At 45.0% G+C, this 18733-nt stretch overlaps 1 protein-coding gene across 2 annotated transcripts in view; it reads left to right on the top strand.

Annotated features, from left to right (window-relative positions):
* SUPV3L1 (Suv3 like RNA helicase) overlaps window positions 1-17714 on the top strand; it is a 1718675-nt gene extending 1700961 nt beyond the window's left edge. Inside the window, exons 15-16 of one of the 2 annotated variants that reach the window (XM_069610607.1) lie at window positions 15945-16440; window positions 17088-17714. In XM_069610607.1, coding sequence (XP_069466708.1) covers window positions 15945-16422 — 478 coding nt within the window. In that variant the 3' untranslated portion in view covers window positions 16423-16440; window positions 17088-17714. Of the gene's footprint in view, window positions 1-15944; window positions 16485-17087 lie in introns of those variants that run through there. The other variant, XM_069610608.1, reaches the window with a different exon arrangement.
* Window positions 17715-18733: the final 1019 nt, after the last annotated feature.

Below are 18733 nucleotides of genomic sequence, written 5' to 3'. Positions count from 1 at the left end.
AGAGGCAGATAGATTTAGATAGAGGCTGTTAGAATAGTCCAAGCTAGAGAGAACCAGAGCGTGAGACACCATGAACTTCTGGGGGAAGGAGAGGAAAGGCAGAGTACCTCGGAGGAGGTGCAGTCGGAAATTTGACTTTTTAGAGACCTCAGAGATGTGGGCGGAGAAGGAAAGGGTGGAGTCAAAGATGACCCCGAGGTTCTTAGCCTCGCAGGTGGGGGTAGGAGGAGGGCCAAGGGAGGCCGGCCAGAGAGTGAGGGGAAAGGATGGTGAAGGTGTGCCGGTGAGGAGGATCTCCGTCTTGCTGGCATTCAGACAAAGATCATAGTGCTGGCATTCAGACAACACATCATAGTGGAGACTCCACACCAGCCTCTGCAATATCTCCAAAGTGACAGAATCCAGGACAGAAATGTGAGTAATTCTCGAATTACTTCCTGGATTCTGTCAATGCAAGGCTTTCCTGTGGAGGTCAGATATGGCCAAAACAAGAAGAGTCCCCTCGCGCAAGGTCTGTTACGCTCACCTGGACCCCACAGGGGTGTCGATCGGACCCGGACAGCTGCGGTCTCCATCAACGTGATGCGTAGTGCAGAGATGACTGTCTGGACTGGCCCGCCTAGTCTTGTCTGCTGGATCCGAAGAAGTATTTTCCTGCAAGTGGAGACAGGGATTAGCCACCTGTGGGTTTTAGTGATGGCCTCCCAACTGTTCTCGCTCTCCCCCACTAATCACCTCCGATATCCCCTTAGTAACCTCACCTTATGTTTGTAAAAGATGAGCTCTCCATCCTGCGTGTCTTGCAGGGGCGCGTAGATACCAGTTACTTCACTGGTTTGAAGGCGTTGGGAGAGTTCCGGTAAGCATTGACTCTGAAGTCCCAGGCGGGATTGGTAAGTATCAAGTTCAAAGAGTTCAATGTGCCCAATGTTCACTCTTGTCCCCTTTCTTCCTGAAGTTGCAACTGAGTTCGTGAGAAGAAGGTCTCGTAGCTGCTGCTGGCGTTCAGGTAAGAGTCTGTGTTACCCAACGCTGTCCGGTAACTATTGTATGCGTTAACATGTTGTTTTTCTCCCTCTTTACAGATGCGGGATATGGAGAATAATACCGCCGGTGGTAAATCAGGTAAGTCTATGGTGGTAAGAGGTATTTGTTGATTCCCTTGGCTCACCTTGTTATTCTTGTGCCCCTAGGTGCCGGAGTATGGCGAAGAAATGATGGAGACAGTGCCGGATCGAAAGATGCTGTGAGAACTGGTGAGTATGGCGCCGTGCTGGAGCTGGCGAAGCGACACGTGCAGGACTGATGTAGTTTCCAGGTCGGGAGATGAAATGGATCCGGAATCAGGTGAGGAATTTGAAATAAGTTTGTTTTCTAACCTTGTCCTTTTCTTCCTCTTTATTCTAGGAGCTCCGGATTCGAGTCGGGCGTGGCAGAAGACTGGATGCTGGCTGTAGGCACGCGGGCGTGGCAGAAGACTGGATTCTGGCTGCAGGCACGGTGAGAGTCATGCTGCTGGATGCAGAATAACACGAAGCATGTGCTGCTGTTCGGGCGTGGTTTAAATAGCCTCCAAAGTAGTCCCAGGAAAGAAGTTCCCCAGGACCACACCCGAGTAAAAAATAGTCCCTGTAGTAAAATAGTCCCATCCAGGCCTCATTTTGGCTTGGATTTATTTGCAGCATGGTCTGCATGAGGTATGTAATGTCTATGAGCCTGGCACCTATGGCGCCAGGACTGATTTTTATTATGAGCCTGGTGCCTATGGCGCCAGGACCGAACCCAGACAGCCCCTAGCTGGGGCTGCTGGGGTTTTTGTAAATGTATGGATGCTGATGGGCTTGATCCGGATGCCCCGGGGTAGGCATCATGACAGCACTCGTTCCCTCCCCCCCAAGGCCCCTCCTAAAGTTGTTCTTCCCCTTGGCCCTGGTTTGTCTGGGAAGTTCCGATGGAATTTCTTCACCAACCGAGGTGCATGAACCTGGTCACTAGGCTCCCATGACCTTTCCTGTGGTCCGTAACCTTTCCAGTCGATTAAATAAAAAAAGTCTTGATTTAACCAACTTAGAGTCCAGGATATTCTTTACCTCGAATTCAGGTTCTCCATCTATTAGGATGGGGTCAGGTGGTTTGGCAAGTCTTGTCCCGGGTTGAACTGGTTTCAGAAGTGAAACATGAAAGACAGGATGGATCCGCATATTAGAGGGTAATTCCAACTTGACGGCCACCGGGTTGATAATGGCCTTAATAGTGTAAGGTCCCAAATACCTAGGATTAAAAGTCTGAGTTCCTTTTAGAGGTATGTGTTTTGTAGCCAGCCAAACTTGATCCCCAATCTGATATCGTGGAGCATCGCTTCTATGTTGATCAGCATTTTTCTTATATTTCTCTTTCGCTTGTTTCAAATGTTCTGTGGCCTCCTTAAAGGCTTGTGTAATAGTAGAGTGTAAATGACTAACTGCAGGCATTTCTAAGTGCTGAGGCGAATCGAGTTCTGAGGTTCGAGGGTGATGTCCGTATATGGTATAGAAGGGGCTTTGTCCGGTTCCAGAATGTACTGAGTTATTGTATGCATATTTGGAAATCCATAAAATATCCTTCCAATTGCTTTCGGTCCGGTGCAGCATGCAACGTAGGTACTGTTCAAGGGTCTGGTTGGTCCTCTCCGTCTGACCATCGGTCTGGGGATGGTGACTGGTTGATAACCTCACGTCGATTTGCGCCAATTGACAACATTTCTTCCAAAATTGTGAAATGAATTGACTGCCTCGGTCAGAGACCAATACGGAAGGAAATCCTTGTATTCAAATAATGTTTTCGAGGAACTCCTTGGCCAAAATTGAAGCAGAAGGTAATCCTTTTAAAGGAATAAAGTGGGCCATCTTGGAAAAAAGATCCACAATAACTAGGACGGTGTTAAATCCATTACATGGAGGTAGATCTGTAATAAAGTCTAAAGACAAGGTGTGCCATGGTGTAGGTGGAATATCCAAAGGTTGTAAAAGGCCAGCAGGCTTTTTCTTCTGGCTTTTGCTTTGGGCGCAAATGCCGCAAGACATCACAAATGACTTTACGTCTTTTCGCCAAGTGGGCCACCAGAACTGTCTCTTAATTTTCGCTTCAGTTTTTGCGATACCTGGGTGCCCTTCAATCAAGGAGTCATGGTAATTGGAGATTACTAGTTCTTGTATTTCCTTGTGTGGTAGAAATAGTCATCCTTGATAGTAAGGTAGGTCATTGACGACTGAGTAGTCCGGGCCTTTCTTTACCCAGTCCTGCAGGGTTGCTGGATCGAAGAGTTGTTGGATTTTTGAATGAATATCTTCTAGTGTCTGTAGAGTAGTTATGCCAAGAATTCTTTGCTCTGGAATTATTGGCACCGGTTCCGGGTTTGCATATGCTTCTCCCATCCCTATTTGGGATAAGGCATCTGCTTTGCTATTTTTGAGGCCTGGTCGTTAAGTGATCACGAAATCGAATTCGGCAAAGAACAATGCCCATCGAAGTTGTTGCGATGATTGGGCTTTGGCTGTTTTTAAATACTGCAGGTTCCGGTGATCAGTGATTACGGTAATGGTATGCCTGGCACCAAGAAGGTAGTGCCGCCAAGCCTTAAAGGCGGATTTGATAGCTAATAGCTCTTTATCTTTAATCGCATAGTTTAACTCGGGTGCTGAGAACCTTCTGGACCAAAACGCTACTGGGTGAAGTTGATCGGTTTCAGGATCTTTCTGGGACAGGACAGCTCCCATGGCTAACCTGGATGCATCAGTTTCTACTATGTATGGAAGCTCAGGGCGTGGATGCTTTAAGACAGGTCCTGATATGAATTTCGCTTTCAGCTCTTGGAAGGCCTTTTCATCCTCTTCGGTCCACAAGAAGCGTTTGTTTTTTCGCAAAAGTGCTGTGATGGGGTGTACAACATGGGAGAAGTCCGGAATGAATCTGTGGTAGAAATTAGCAAATCCGAGCATGCTTTGTACCCCTTTGACTGAACTGGGTGATGGCCACTTGAGAATTGCGTCCACCCTTCGAGAGTCCATTCGGACTCCCTTTGGAGTCAGGATAAATCCAAGAAATTCAACTTCCGTAGCATGAAAAACACATTTTTCCAATTTTGCATATAACTTGTACTGGCGTAGTTTCTCAAGGACTGCACGCACGTGCTTAACATGGTCTGATTCTGAGGAGGAGTACACTAGAATATAATCTATGTATACGATGACACAGACGTCAATGAGTTCACGAAGGACATTGTTCATAAAATACTGGAAGGCTGCTGGTGCATTGCACAACCCGAAGGGCATCACCTGATATTCGAATAATCCGTACTTGGTGCGAAAGGCAGTCTTCCATTCGTCGCCTTTCTTGACACGTACCAGATGATATGCCCCTCGGAGATCTAACTTAGTGTAGATACAAGCATCCTTTACTTGGTCTAGTAATTCGGGGATCAGAGGCAATGGGTATCGGTTTTTTACCGTAATCTGATTTAATGCGCGGTAATCTATGCACGTTCTAAGGTCACCTTCCTTTTTTGGCACGAAGAATAAAGCTGAGGATGCAGGAGACTTGGAAGGACGAATAAAGCCATTAGCAAGGTATTGGTCCAAGTATTGCCGTAGGTGAAGATTTTCAGGTTCCGTGAGGGCGTAGATTCTACTGCATGGGGGTTGTGCACCGGGTAGGAGGTCGATTTGACAATCGTATGATCTGTGAGGAGGTAATGTATTGGCCTGTTCTTTTTGAACAAAATCCTGAAATTCTTGGTATTCCTGAGGTAACTGCACGATTGGGTTAACGACTGTAGCCAGGCCTTTGTTCAAAGTTTTCTCCGGGTAACAGGTGTGTGCACAATCCGGGAAGGTTATTCTCTTCTCTCGCCATTCTTTGCAAGGATTATGTGTTTCCAACCATGGCATCCCCAGTATTATCTGGAACTGTGGGGCTTTGATTAGATCAAACACAATAGTCTCTCGATGCCCATCTTGACTCAACAGTGTCATCTCTGTAGTGAAATGAGTTACAGGCCCCGAGGCAATCTCAGTTCCATCAACTGTGGTGAGAACATCCGAAGTGGTCTTTTTGCAAAGAGGTAGATTCATCCTCGACACCAATTCGTGGTCCATATAGTTTCCTACGGCCCCGCTATCTATGTATGCCCTTACTGCGTGCATACGTGATGGCTGCCTGGGATCAAGTAGGACCATTGGGATGATCAGATGCGAGGTCTGCGTGTCCTTCTTTAAGCTCGGCAAGCGGACCTCTACGCTTGTCGGGCGTGGTCGTTTCCCGAATCAGGCTCTATGTGGCTTTTATCAGCAACTCCTACCACCTTCTTGGGTGGTTTTGTAGGGCAATCCCGTAGAAAATGTCCTGAGGTTCCACAGTACAGGCACAACTGCATCTGTCGTCTTCTTTCTCTTTCCTTTTGAGTTAAGGGTCCTTTAACCCCCCCGATATGCATAGGTTCAGATGCATCTGTTCCTTTGAGGGCAAACCGATTCTCGAATTTAGCTCGATCAGTCTTTCGGTTCTGAAGTTGGTTTTCTAGCTGGACCACTAAGTCTATAAATTCTGTGCAATCCTGAGGTGGGTTCACAACTTGAGCCAAGACGTCTTTGAGTTCTCCCCGAAGTCCACGATGAAACAATGTAATTAGTTTTTCCTCCGGCCACCCGGTTTCCACCACCAACCTATTGAAGGTTGCAATATAGGTTAGCAGATGCTGGTTACCCTGTCGTAAGGATAAAAGTTTGTTGTCCAGGGCTTGACCTTGTGAGTGTCTGGCGAATAGTTTTTCCATGCTCCTTTTTGAAAACCCTGAAAATCCCGGAGAAGAGGATCATCCTGGTTGACTAACGGAATCGACCAATCCGCTGCGCTGCCACTAAGATAAGACAATACAAAGGCTACTTTGGCTTGGTCATTTGGAAAGGCTCACGGTCTGCATAAAAAGTGCAAGCGGCATTGGTTCATAAACACGGCAAACCTTTTGGGGTCCCCAGCAAAGCGTTCGGGTGGAGCTAACGGAATATTTCCTGGTAAAACCACTTGCACAGGATTGCTTGATGAAACAGAGGTTGGGTTTCCCCCATATCCAGGTAGGGGCGTTTGCCCAAGTTGGTTTTGCAGTAGTTGCCTAGCCAGATCATCAGTGCGCTCCTTTGAGAAAATCAGTTCTCTCCTGAGGGCATTAGTCTCTTGGCGAGCGGCATGTACTTCCGCCCTTTGTTCCCCCAATAATTGGGGCAGTTGGTCGGTTTCCGAGGTTTCCATAACACCCGGGTGGGTATTTGTAGAAAGGCTTCGTGTTCTGTTACGCTCACCTGGACCCCACAGGGGTGTCGATCGGACCCAGACAGGTGCGGTCTCCGTCAACGTGATGCGTAGTGCAGAGATGACTGTCTGGACTGGCCCGCCTAGTCTTGTCTGCTGGATCCGAAGAAGTATTTTCCTGCAAGTGGAGACAGAGATTAGCCACCTGTGGGTTTTAGTGATGGCCTCCCAACTGTTCTCGCTCTCCCCCACTAATCACCTCCGATATCCCCTTAGTAACCTCACCTTATGTTTGTAAAAGATGAGCTCTCCATCCTGCGTGTCTTGCAGGGGCGCGTAGATACCAGTTACTTCACTGGTTTGAAGGCGTTGGGAGAGTTCCGGTAAGCATTGACTCTGAAGTCCCAGGCGGGATTGGTAAGTATCAAGTTCAAAGAGTTCAATGTGCCTGATGTTCACTCTTGTCCCCTTCCTTCTTTAAGTTGCAACTGAGTTCGTGAGAAGAAGGTCTCGTAGCTGCTACTGGCGTTCAGGTAAGAGTCTGTGTTACCCAACGCTGTCCGGTAACTATTGCATGCGTTAACGTGTTTTTTCTCCCTCTTTACAAATGCGGCATATGAAGATATGGAGAATAATACCGCCGGTGGTAAATCAGGTAAGTCTATGGTGGTAAGAGGTATTGCTTGATTCCCTTGGCTCACCTTGTTATTCTTGTGCCCCTAGGTGCCGGAGTACGGCGAAGAAATGATGGAGACAGTGCCGGATCGAAAGATGCTGTGAGAACTGGTGAGTAAGCGACGCGGGCAGGACTGATGTACTTTCCAGGTCAGGAGATGAAATGGATCCGGAATCAGGTGAGGAATTTGAAATAAGTTTGTTTTCTAACCTTGTCCTTTTCTTCCTCTTTATTCTAGGAGCTCCAGATTCGAGGCGGGCGTGGCAGAAGACTGGATGCTGGCTGTAGGCACGCGGGCGTGGCAGGAGACTCGATGCTGGCTGCAGGCACGGTGAGAGTCACACTGCTAGATGCAGAATAACACGAAGCATGTGCTGCTGTTCGGGCGTGGTTTAAATAGCCTCCAAAGTAGTCCCAGGAAAGAAGTTCCCCAGGACCACACCCGAGTAAAATATAGTCCCTGTAGTAAAATAGTCCCATCCAGGCCTCACATTGGCTTGGATTTATTTGCAGCATGGTTTGCATGAGGTAGGTAATGTCTATGAAGCTGGCGCCTGTGGCGCCAGGACTCATTTTTATTATGAGCCTGGTGCCTACGGCGCCAGGACCGAACCCAGACAGCCCCTAGCTGGGGCTGCTGGGGTTTTTGTAAATGTCTGGATGCCTGCTACCGAGGCTGATGGGCTCGATCCGGATGCCTGGGGGTAGGCATCATGACAAGGTCTGGCTGACTTGCATGATTGTGCCAGAGAAAACTGTCTCGAGGATGAGAGTCTAAAAATCAAGGACAAAATGGATGCATACCTCAGTTCCCCACAGAAAGTCTTCGAAGAAGACAAGTGTGAGGGAATGCCCACTGCATATGTGGAAGGATGCACTTACCATGTTGACAACAACTGGGAAAAAGAACTTGTGGCCGGCCTAGGGAATGCATGGGTGAATGAGAGCCCACAACCCTCCGCCGGATACAAGATTGGTCCCTGAAGTAGTCAAGTGGCAGTGTTGATGGCTGTGCATCAAGCCATCATCACTGCTGTCCAACATCAACTCCACGAACTGGTCATAATCACTGATTCGGATTATGTACGGAACGGGTTCGTGGAGCACCTGGTTAATTGGAAAACCAGAGGCATGTTATGTGCTAATAACAAACCCTTGAAACATGGGAAGTTAATTCAAAATATTGATGATCTGGTCACCTCGAATGGGATGACCTTCTACTGGAAAAAGATCAAGGGTCATTCCAAAGTAGAGGGACCAGACAAAACTGGAAATGACTTAGCTGATCGGCTGGCCAAAACCGGGGCCATCCAAGGGGATCTAATTGAGATCGAGTCCCTGTTGGGGGAAATCCAGGTCACTGCTATCACTAGGTCCCGGACAAATGCTCGCAATGATCTTTTAACTGCACTAGGTGACCCCAGATTCTGATTTGATTACGGCTCAGAAGGGGGATCCAATAATTGGTAAGTTTTATCAACACATTGAGGACCCTTAGAACTTTCCCCTGACAGATACCGATTAAATAGGGAAAGAGGACCTCAGAGTGTTGGTGAAATGTCAAAAAATGTTGCGAATTCAAGACAGTTTGTTGGTGAGGAAATCCCTAGCTGGCCATGATCAGTGGCTGGTTCCTACCTCATTCCGAAGCCTGATGTTAAGTCACGCCCATGATGCGGCCACAGCCGGTCATAGGGGGTTTCATACAATACTTGACATCTTAAGAGAGGTTGCATACTGGCCACAAATGGGGCAGGACCTCGACCAATACTTGAAGGGGTGTCTTGTGTGTGCACAATTTCGGCCAACATCCCTCACACACCGTGCGCCTCTCCAAAAGAGGGGGATGACACTGCCATGGTCAGATTTGCAAGTAGATTTCATTGGACCCGTGATTCGTTCCTCTAGGGAGAACAAGTACATGTTGACCGTGACATGCTTGTTTACTAAATGGGTGGAACGTCTCCCGGCCCCAAACTGCAAGGCAGAAACGGCAGCTGCCCTGATGATCAATCACATCTTTTCGCGTTTTGGTCTACGCCAAAGGATCGAGTCAGACAGAGGTAGCCAATTCACCAGCAAAGTAATGACAAAGATGTGGGAGATACTTGGGGGTTAAAAGGAAGGTACATATTGCTTATCGGCAAGCCTCTAGTGGTGTAGTGGAGAGATACAGCAAAACAATTGTGAGCATATTAAAAAAGTTTGTGGCAGATTTGTCATGATGCCTACCCCCGGGGAACCAGACCAGGTCCAGCAACCCCAGAAGCAGGCATCAAGTTGTTTTGAGCAAGCCCAAAAGCCCCTGTTAGGGGCTGTTTGAGTGCGGTCCTGGCGCCTATACTGCCAGGCTCATATGGAGAGTCAGTCCTGGCACCATAGGCGCCAGGCTCATAGAGTAAACTTACCTGGTGCAGAGCTCCAAGCCAAATGAGGCTTGGAAGGGACTATTTTACCTAGGGACTATTTTTTTACTCGGGTGGGGCTGGGGAAGAATACTCACCTGGGACTACTTTGGAGGCTATTTAAACCACGCCCGAAGAGCAGCACACGCTTCGCGTTATTCTGCATCCAGCAGAGTAACGCTCACCGTGTCTGCAAGCCTGCATCCAGTCTTCTGCCACGCCCGCCTCGAGTCTGCAGCTCCTAGAAAAAGGAGGAACAGAAGGAGAAAGGTTAGAATAAGAGCAAACCTTCGATCCTTACCTGGATTCCGGATCCACCGCACTTTCGAACTGGAAGAAAGAATCATTTATGCGCGCCGCCTCGCCTGCTGCAGCACCGCACTGAACTCACCGGCCCTCGCAGCATCCTCACGATCCACCGCATCCTTCTGCACGTTCCGCCGCATTCTGGCACCTAAGGGGAACACAAGAACAGCAAAGGTGAGCCAAGGAAATAAACAGAGGCAATAGTAACTAACCCCATAGACTTACCTGATTACCGCCGGGGGTACTATTCCACTTCACGGGTCGGCGCAGTCTCCATTGCATCCTCGCCACAACCCGGGCCCCTAAGGGGAACAAAAGGACGACAAGGTGAGACAACGGGACAATAAGGGGAACTCTTCTCACCGCAATAGACTTACCTAATTTTACCGCCAGAGGCATAATTCCTCGAACTTCATATTTTCTCGCCACACCTGAATAAGGGAACAGGCATCTTACATTCTGGCCTTATTTTATTGAACTGTGTAGGATAAGCCAAATCCTTACCTGAACTTCGTCAGCTACCACGAGGAACTCTTCGCTGGGGTCAAGCTGCAAACTGCAAGGAATCGGACAAGAGTGAAAGTCAGACATGTGAACTCTTATGAACTACATATTTTTTGGAGTCATTATTGTTCTGGAACTCACCGATTCCTTTGAGCCATTGAAGCAACTGGTTATCAACGCGCCCCTGCGCTCAATGCAGGATGGAGAGCTCATCTTTTCAAACCATCAGGTGAGACTATAGGAGGGGACATCAAAGGTGATCTGTGGGGAGAACAGCGGGGGTGGGGGGAATTTACACTCAACTCCACGGGTGGTTAATTCCCTTTCTCCATTTGCAGAAGCATATTCCTACGGGCCAAGCAAACAAAGCTAGTTGGGCCAGTCCAGTCCGTCATCTCGGCCCTACGTGTCACATTGGTGGAGACCGCAACTGTCCAGTTCAGATCGACGCCTCTGTGAGAGCCAGGTGAACGTAACAAGATTCTGGGCCAAGTTGGGATATTTGATAACCTCTTGTCCTATTGGCCATCAGATCTACCCCTTCATCTGCAACTAAAATGTCACCGTTTGAGCTGATGACTGGACGCAGGATGGTGCTTTCCCAGCATCTGCTCTATAGAATTGAAGAGCAGACATTGGTCAATGCCTCCACAACTCATGAGTATGTTGAAAACCTAATAAAACACCTTCAACATGCGTTTGCCTATGCTCAGTGAAATCTAGAAAGATCAGCCGACAGCATGAAGACGCACTATGACTTAAAGACTACCAGAAAGGAATACAAGGTAGGAAACCGGGTCTACTTATACAATTTCCAAAGGAACCAGGCCAAACAACGCACATTTTTGCCTACTTGGAGGGGGACCTTTTGAAATTGTAGACAAAATCTCACCAGTCGCCTACAAGATCCAGCAGGCAGTTTGGCAGAAGGGGAAAATAAGTGGGTCCATATTAATCAACTAAAGTGTTACCATTCTAGGCACACTCTGCAGCAACTGGAGGAGTCTTCTGGAACCCCAGAGGGGGCCACTCCAGTTCCATAAAATTCCAACTCTAAAATATACGACATATAGTCTATAAAATACAATAATAAAAATGTCTCCTGATTTCTCAAAATGTATATGTCCACCCCACTACATTAATAGTGGTGGGGATGTGTCTACAAATATGTTTTTGCTTTGTCATCCTAGAAGATAACCTATAGTTGATTGGAAACCATGGAAACTAACCAAGGACGACTACCCAGGGACCAGGAGCAAAGATCTGAGGGGCTCGGAGTATCGCTCAATACTCCCATCAGAACTGGCGAGGAGAACCGATCGATCCACCCCTGATGGAGGAAAAGATGATGAACTTTGCCATTGATGGAATCAGAAGAGGTGAGGCTGACATCCCAGTCTTGCGAATTCCCATTGATGGACGATCAACGCCAATCGCAAGAGGGGGGCTTGTGGGATGTCTCAACCCACTAGTCCAAGCCCTGCAACATTACTGGGCATTGCTTGCAGCAGAAACATCATAATGGCCGCCGGAAAGCATGCTGCTTGCTGAAAATCACCAGAAAGTGTGCAGTAAAAATCTAAAAAATAGGCCGCCATCCACTTTTGCCTATGTCAGTGGTAACACAGGAGACCACTGCCAAAACCCACCATTGGCCTACCCACAAAGTAGCCTGAAATCACTTGAAAAAGCAATGCTGATTGCCAAAAAGAAACACAGAGCTGTTTGGAAATCCGTTTTCTTGATTGTCAAAAATGTGCAAAAATCCATGGCTCACAAACCACCTAATAGATCCAACCTCCTTGTTGGGTGTTCCACATTATTCTACTGCAAGAATCCACATAAATACAATATCAGCAAGAATCATGTGTTATCAGAACAAAATCCTCTTTTAAAGATACTTGATGGAAAGAAAGCTGTCAAAAATGGGTGTAGTACCGTTACTCACCTCTGTCAGAAGCCAGCGATTTAAAACTTAGCATGTGTAAAGTTGAACATTGAACTCAAACTATGCCAAAGAAGAGATTTCCATCAAAATGCCATATAAGAGTGCCACACATTGATTTTCATGTTGAAAAAGGACTGGAAGTAAAGATGCGTTTGCATATTTTAAATTTATAAATGAATTCCTTTCACAGGGAACTATGTTACAATTGACCAGAAGGTAACCTGATTCAGTTAAAACTTCCAAGAGGCCTTCTTCCCCTGAGAATCTCACACCTTGTTCATTCCCACCAAAAGGAGAGCATTTTGCATTGGAATGTTAATCAGAAGGGGAGGAGATTTCCCCTGCTGCCCAGACCAAGAAACAATGGATTCCTTGGGCGGAATAGGAATGCTAATTTGGGTGTGACTGACAACAAACTGCTCTGGCAGGAAGGCAGGCCATGTGACCCTCTGACACAGCCCAGCTCTGGAGGCGGGCCAGACTGAAATTGTTGATTGAAGTTGGTGTAAATGTATGTTTTAGAAAAATGCGTATGGCAAAGTGTACTGAACTGACAAAAATATGAAACTAGGAGATTGTTAAAATGAAAAATTCGCTCACAGTTTAAGACTAATGTGGCATCTGTGCGATGTTCTGAGAATGAATACCGGAAATTATTCATATTGTAGCCATGGTGTTTGTCAGGAACATGAAAAATTACAGGAATGTGCCCAGTGGGGACGTGCCTGCATGTATAAAAATTGGTGCAGAACTAACATTGAGAAACCCACCAAAAGCGCGAAAAAGTTTTCATTTATGAACCATAGCTTGCAGGAAGATGGGAGTTGAACAGAAATGTACCTTAAGCAATCTGTCATGTAATTATGTATTAGTAACAACTTGTGTATCTTGGAAATATGTTCTTTGGGGAAAATAGATTTCCTAAGAAAAAGCAAAGGGGAGGGATTTCCTTTGGGCCATAAACACAGCATCACTCTGACCCCTGATGACACACTGCTCCTGTCTCAAATCAGGAGAGGGGAAATTCTCTGACCTATCAGATCCTTAGTGTTGGGCATAGATAATCAGCCTCCCCACCCACTTTGGAAATGGATAAATAGGGACTGTTGAGGACCCAAGAGACACACTTCCCACTCCTGAACTGATTTCTTGGCGAAGCACCCCGCAGGAAGATCCAGGCTCCAGACATAGATCCAGAGACCAGACTCTAGAACCAAACTCTAGAACTTTGAAGCAGAGAGGCCTGACCCAAGAAGCTGAACCCTTTTTCAGCAGGCGTCAGAATCTTTTGCAACCTGATTCTAACCCATAAACTTCCAAGGGGCACCACAAAACCCAACAGCCTGGCTGAGCTGTTTTGCTGTTCTAGCTAAGAACCCCGTGCTAGAACCAAGATCCAGACCTGCAGAGCAGAGCTGTAACCCAGAACCCATCAGATCCAGTCCAAGAGGCCGCGCAGACCAGAGTGCCTTGCTGAGAGCAGAGTCCAGGTGCCCTGAATTCTGTCCGGTGGCGAGAGAATCCCAGCCAAACTCTTGACCAGATCTGTGACGGGCCCATTCCATTCCAAAGCCATAGGAGTGAGTATTTAGTATAGAACTGTCCATAGTCATCTCTTAGTTTAAAGTAATCCTATTCAATCCATTTGAACCTGTCCAGAACTGCATTATAGAATCTTGTGTCCATCCTGAATTCTTCTCATATAGTCTGTGATAATTGTAGCGATAATCATCTGTGCGCTGATATTTTCTGAAGAAAGTCAAGTGTCCTGGCGCATAGCAATCGGAGCGGAAGGCGCCCTGGTCTGGTGGTTGTCCCGTTGGGTATCTTGTACTTTCATAGTCCCTTAGTATAAGTCCTTATTGGTTCCGAATCTTTAAAGCGCAATCTGTCATTTTCAAATCTTGACTCTGTTTCTGAAAAATCGACCTACACAAAAACCTCTAACTTTTGAACCGTACGTCCTAGAAACGATTCCTGATAGTTTTGCTATAAAAAGTTGCAGCGATTTGCAATTTGGCTCAAATTCATTCTATGTAAAAACGGCTATTTCTTGATTTCAACTTCTGGATTTCGTTTTCAATCTGCTAATCATTCTACAATCATTGCTAGTGTTGACCTGAACCAATCCAAAGCAACTCTCACTAGTGCTGAATCTCACTTAGCGAATTAGCATTTTCCCATTCTTTGCAAATCATATTCAAAAGCATTTTGACCTGTTTTTAAAGCATTCCTGTTCTCTCTAAGCTTGCTGGGGGGAATGGGGATTGAACTGCATTGTTGATTGTATTTCTGAAACCTGTGTGCCCTCATTCCACCTCTTCATATTGCATACTGGGGGAGTGAGTAATAACAGGGGGAAATAGTGATCATATTGTCTTTTGATTGAAGACATATCAAGTTTATTTCTGTGTTGCATTCTTTCCTATTATTGCATTTCCTTGAACCATACCAAGTATTCTCTGCTACATTATTCTACTCCTAACTGATTAAAGAGATTGTTGATAATGTAATATTACCCATTTCTGATCATTGTTCATATTCATAAGTGTGATATTCAGATATTTTTCATATTCATAAAAGTATAATCTATATAGTTCAATTCTTCAAATAAATCTTTTAATTTGCAAAACAAACCTATTTCTCGGTTCAGTGAGACCGGGGGGATTCAAAGAGAGGGGCGTTATATAAGAGTACATCATCCAGAATTAAATGAACTTTAACATAAAAATATATAAATAAGGGTTTCCATTGGGCATCCCATACTAGGCATTGACTTAGTTGGAGCGCTGGATTGAAATCACTTAAAGTTACTATTGGGGGAGCCATACAAATGTTTTCACTGGTAAGATAATTCTGAGGACCCATCATTCCTTTTTCTCCGAATTCATCCATTGAGAGTGGTCGTCTGTTATCTTGGTGTAAGTAGGGCTCTAAAGTCCTACATATATTGGACTAAAGTATTACACGCATTACGTTTTCTTGTGAATAGGAGGTCTTCTAATGAAACATGACCTTCCAAGTATTTCCTGGCCCATTGGCTATTCCCTTGTATTTTAGAGGCCTGCACTTTTTGGAACATTCCTTCTTCAGAAGTGATTCATGTGCGTGCTGTAGAAGCAAAGGCAGCGTCTGTGGTTTACCAGCAATCTATGCCTTTTAGATGTAATCTACAGAGTCGCTACTCGTGTTGCATCGCAGAGCATTGTTCACTGGGTACTAGCTCAAAATTGGATATCGTCTTTGGCCAGTCGTTGCTCAAAACACTTTTTGCCCACTGGAGCAGTTGCTGCACCCGTCCCGAAAATTACTTCTGGGTTGTATGCAATCTATCCATGGAGTCTGCACGAATGCGGACGGGATGTACCACTAAGCACATGTTACTCATTATAGTGAGTATTGTGCGTCTTCTTTCTACAGATGCCCATCAAAACCCAATGCTTTTGATTGTGGCATTTGATGAGAGAATGGGACAGAAGTATGAAAGCTAGTGGATATGTAAAGGGTGTCACTAGAAGCACCTGTGGCAGGCCTCCATTGTTTTTTTTTTTTTTTATATCATTAGTAGGAAATGTTTTGCACTCATTTCTGGAGGTAAAGGTATTTCGGGAGTCTTTGAGATGGGGGACATGGACTACCAGTACAAGAGTCACTAGATTTAATCTAAAAAAAGTGATTTGTAATTTGTCTTCAATGTTCACTGCCTAAATCCTTTACACACATTATTTGATGTTACTCGTACTTCAATGTATCATGTTTCACTGACTACGGAATGATAGTCAACGTGTAAATTGTAAAACAAAAATGTATATTTCTCTTTCAGTTATCGCTTTATGGATATGTTCCCAGATGCAAACCTCATAAGAGAGATCCAAAAAGTGCTTGACAACATTATACAGATTGGGGTACACAATATTACAAAACTTATCAGAGCTTCTGAAACAAATATTTCCATAACTGGGACAAATGGACCTCCTCTGCTCCTGACTGATTTGAATGTCAGAAATCTGAATCTGAAAGAACCTGCTGCTGAAAGCAATGTGCAATCTAATGTCCTGCGAATTCCTGGCCACAGAAGAATGAGAGGATCCAAAGCAATGGGTTTTAGGACTTCTGAATCAAAGTGTGATGAGCATCGTGTTAGCAGCAGACCTCTTTCTGCCAAACTAGTTCAAGAAGGACTCTTGACAAAAGAACTGTTAGAACAACTAGAAAAAGAGTGGTTAACGAGACAAAGCAGATTGTCTAATCAAAGTACAAATGAGCATAATGATTGTTCAAAAGGAAAAAAGAAGAAATAGAGATATCAGTCAGCAAGGGTATTTGTATTTTTATGGACTGAATAAACGTATCCTCTTTTTAATGACTCGTGATATTTTGTCATATAAATTGTATGCTAGTGTTTTTTAAGGTCATTTTACAATGGGTTGCTGTAAATGGGTAAATATCATTTAGAAATTAAATGTAAAAAAAAGAAATATTTGATTAACATTTAATAACTCTACTCTATATCAATAATACAGCTGCATTTTCATGCACATAACCTCGAAAATCAAAAGAATAACAAATGCCCTAAATGTATGTGAGATGTGCAACATGGTGTGTGGATTTATGTAATATACAACATTCCTTTACCTTTAAGTTGTAGTTGAAAATACATTGTTAACTTCCTGGCTCTGCAGATTATATCTTATTGCCCTTAATGATATCATTTATGTGCAAGGATGAGCAATTGTTTTGTTAGATCTATGTTGTGGCCTGAACCCTGTGACTTTGATATGCCAGCCTAGTGCACTCACTTTTCCCATGCACCCGCAGTGTTTCTCTCCTAACCATTGATTCTGCAACACCGGACTGTCCTCTTTTCCCGAAGTGTGGGCTGACAGCCCAAGTACAGGTTCAAATGCATTTACTTGTCAATGTGGGTCTTGCCCTGATTAATGTTGTTCTTCTTCCTTCTCCCCAGGTCTAGCTACCTTGCTTCTTTCCAGTCCATCTCCACTCAACGCTTGGCTCATCCTTTATGCAAAATGTCTCCTACGTTTCCTGTGCTTCCTCTGATCTTCCTGCTGCTGGATCCACTTGTTCCTCGATACTGCCCACTTGCCTTCTTACTCCACATTTGAAAACCCTTTTGGCCAGCCCATTATCCTTGCCCATCTGGTGCATCCTGTGCCCTCCTGGCTTGCATTTGCTCCATCAGGCTGTCAATGTTCATACCTAGCTTCTTTCCACAGCTCTCATGCAGCACCATGCTTTAATTTTTTCCGATCTCCTCTGGGGTTACTTGAGAGGATTCAGTTTAGCTTGCTAGAGCAAGGGTTTGTGACAAATCTGGCATAATTCTGGCAGCTCTTGATTCACAAGGTGATTTATCAAGCTTTGGATGATTTAATATTGTTGTCACAACATAACAGAATGGTTGATGCTTATCTGATGAGACAATACTAGTTCATTGAAATTCTTCTTCTCTACTATTGTATTACAATTTTCACCAAGTACATAAGATCAGAACCCCAGATGAAGAGTGTTCAAGCTCGAAAACGTGTTGGGTCTCCCAATAAAAGAAAAACTGTTTTGAAGAACAAAAGAATGTTATATATGAGTTTATTCTCCAATAACTGCACCTATTAAATTTCACTACTTAAACATATTAACCTTGAGAAATCGTATCAACCACTAGATCACAGATTGGCTGATTTTCGGCCAGTGATAGTGTGCATGGGACAGGAGTTCCCACAACTTGGGAACTTTCTTTTCTTGCGTTGAATATATTTGCGCCCTATGTGACAGGGACGCCTTTTCTCCCCTGTACCTCGTATCTTAAAATATACACCTTAAACCCACTTCAGTTCCAATTACTCCCATTACCCATAGGAGTGCGGTGTACACCCCAGTATTAGACCCTTCAAAGAAACTAAGCAGAAAGGGAAGAGCCTTGTCCCTTTTAAGGAACCAAAGTCTCAAGAGAAGAAATGAAACGGTGGAACCCAGACAGGGAAGTAAACCGGGGTACACAGATAAGTGAAGAAAGCTAAAGTTTTAGAATAGCAACACAGGGTGGATGCATACCCCTTGAGAGATGAATAAGAACAAGAAAGAGAGAGTGTGAACAGTTTAAAGACCCCATAAACATTTTTGATTAGTGAAGATTAAAGGCGTTCAAGGGTGGAGTTGTCCCTCCCCAATTCCCTCCCTCGTTAAAACTGAAATAACGTGGATAAGAAGGAATATTCAAGGAGAGAGTCATCTCCTTAGAAATTATTGGACCATTATTTGACTGCATCAAAAGTACTGGACTGGTTGAAAGAAAACAAGGGAAGGGCCATCCCTTGTTTCCTTGTAGAACAGTATTTTCTCTTTCCTTTTGTGCACCTTAGAACTTTGTTTGGAACTTTAAGAACAAGCTATACGTTTATAGCTCAAAGAAAACCCCATTTGAACCTTGTATTCAGTTTAGCATGTAAGTGTCAGTTTAGAGTCTTTGAGACAGGACGCTTGATTTGTTAAACATCTTGACACAGACATTCATTAGATTTGTTGAGGCAGGGAAACCCCTCATCGACATAGGGACAGGTAGGATTTCCCCAATCCCTCATTATTTTGACAAAG

The sequence above is a fragment of the Ambystoma mexicanum genome, chromosome 8 (assembly GCF_040938575.1).
Source record: "Ambystoma mexicanum isolate Mex_15411 chromosome 8, UKY_AmexF1_1, whole genome shotgun sequence".
NCBI classification, from domain to species: Eukaryota; Metazoa; Chordata; class Amphibia; order Caudata; family Ambystomatidae; genus Ambystoma; species Ambystoma mexicanum.
The sequence above is the reverse complement of the archived record's forward strand: the minus strand, read 5'-3'. Positions and strand labels throughout refer to the sequence as shown.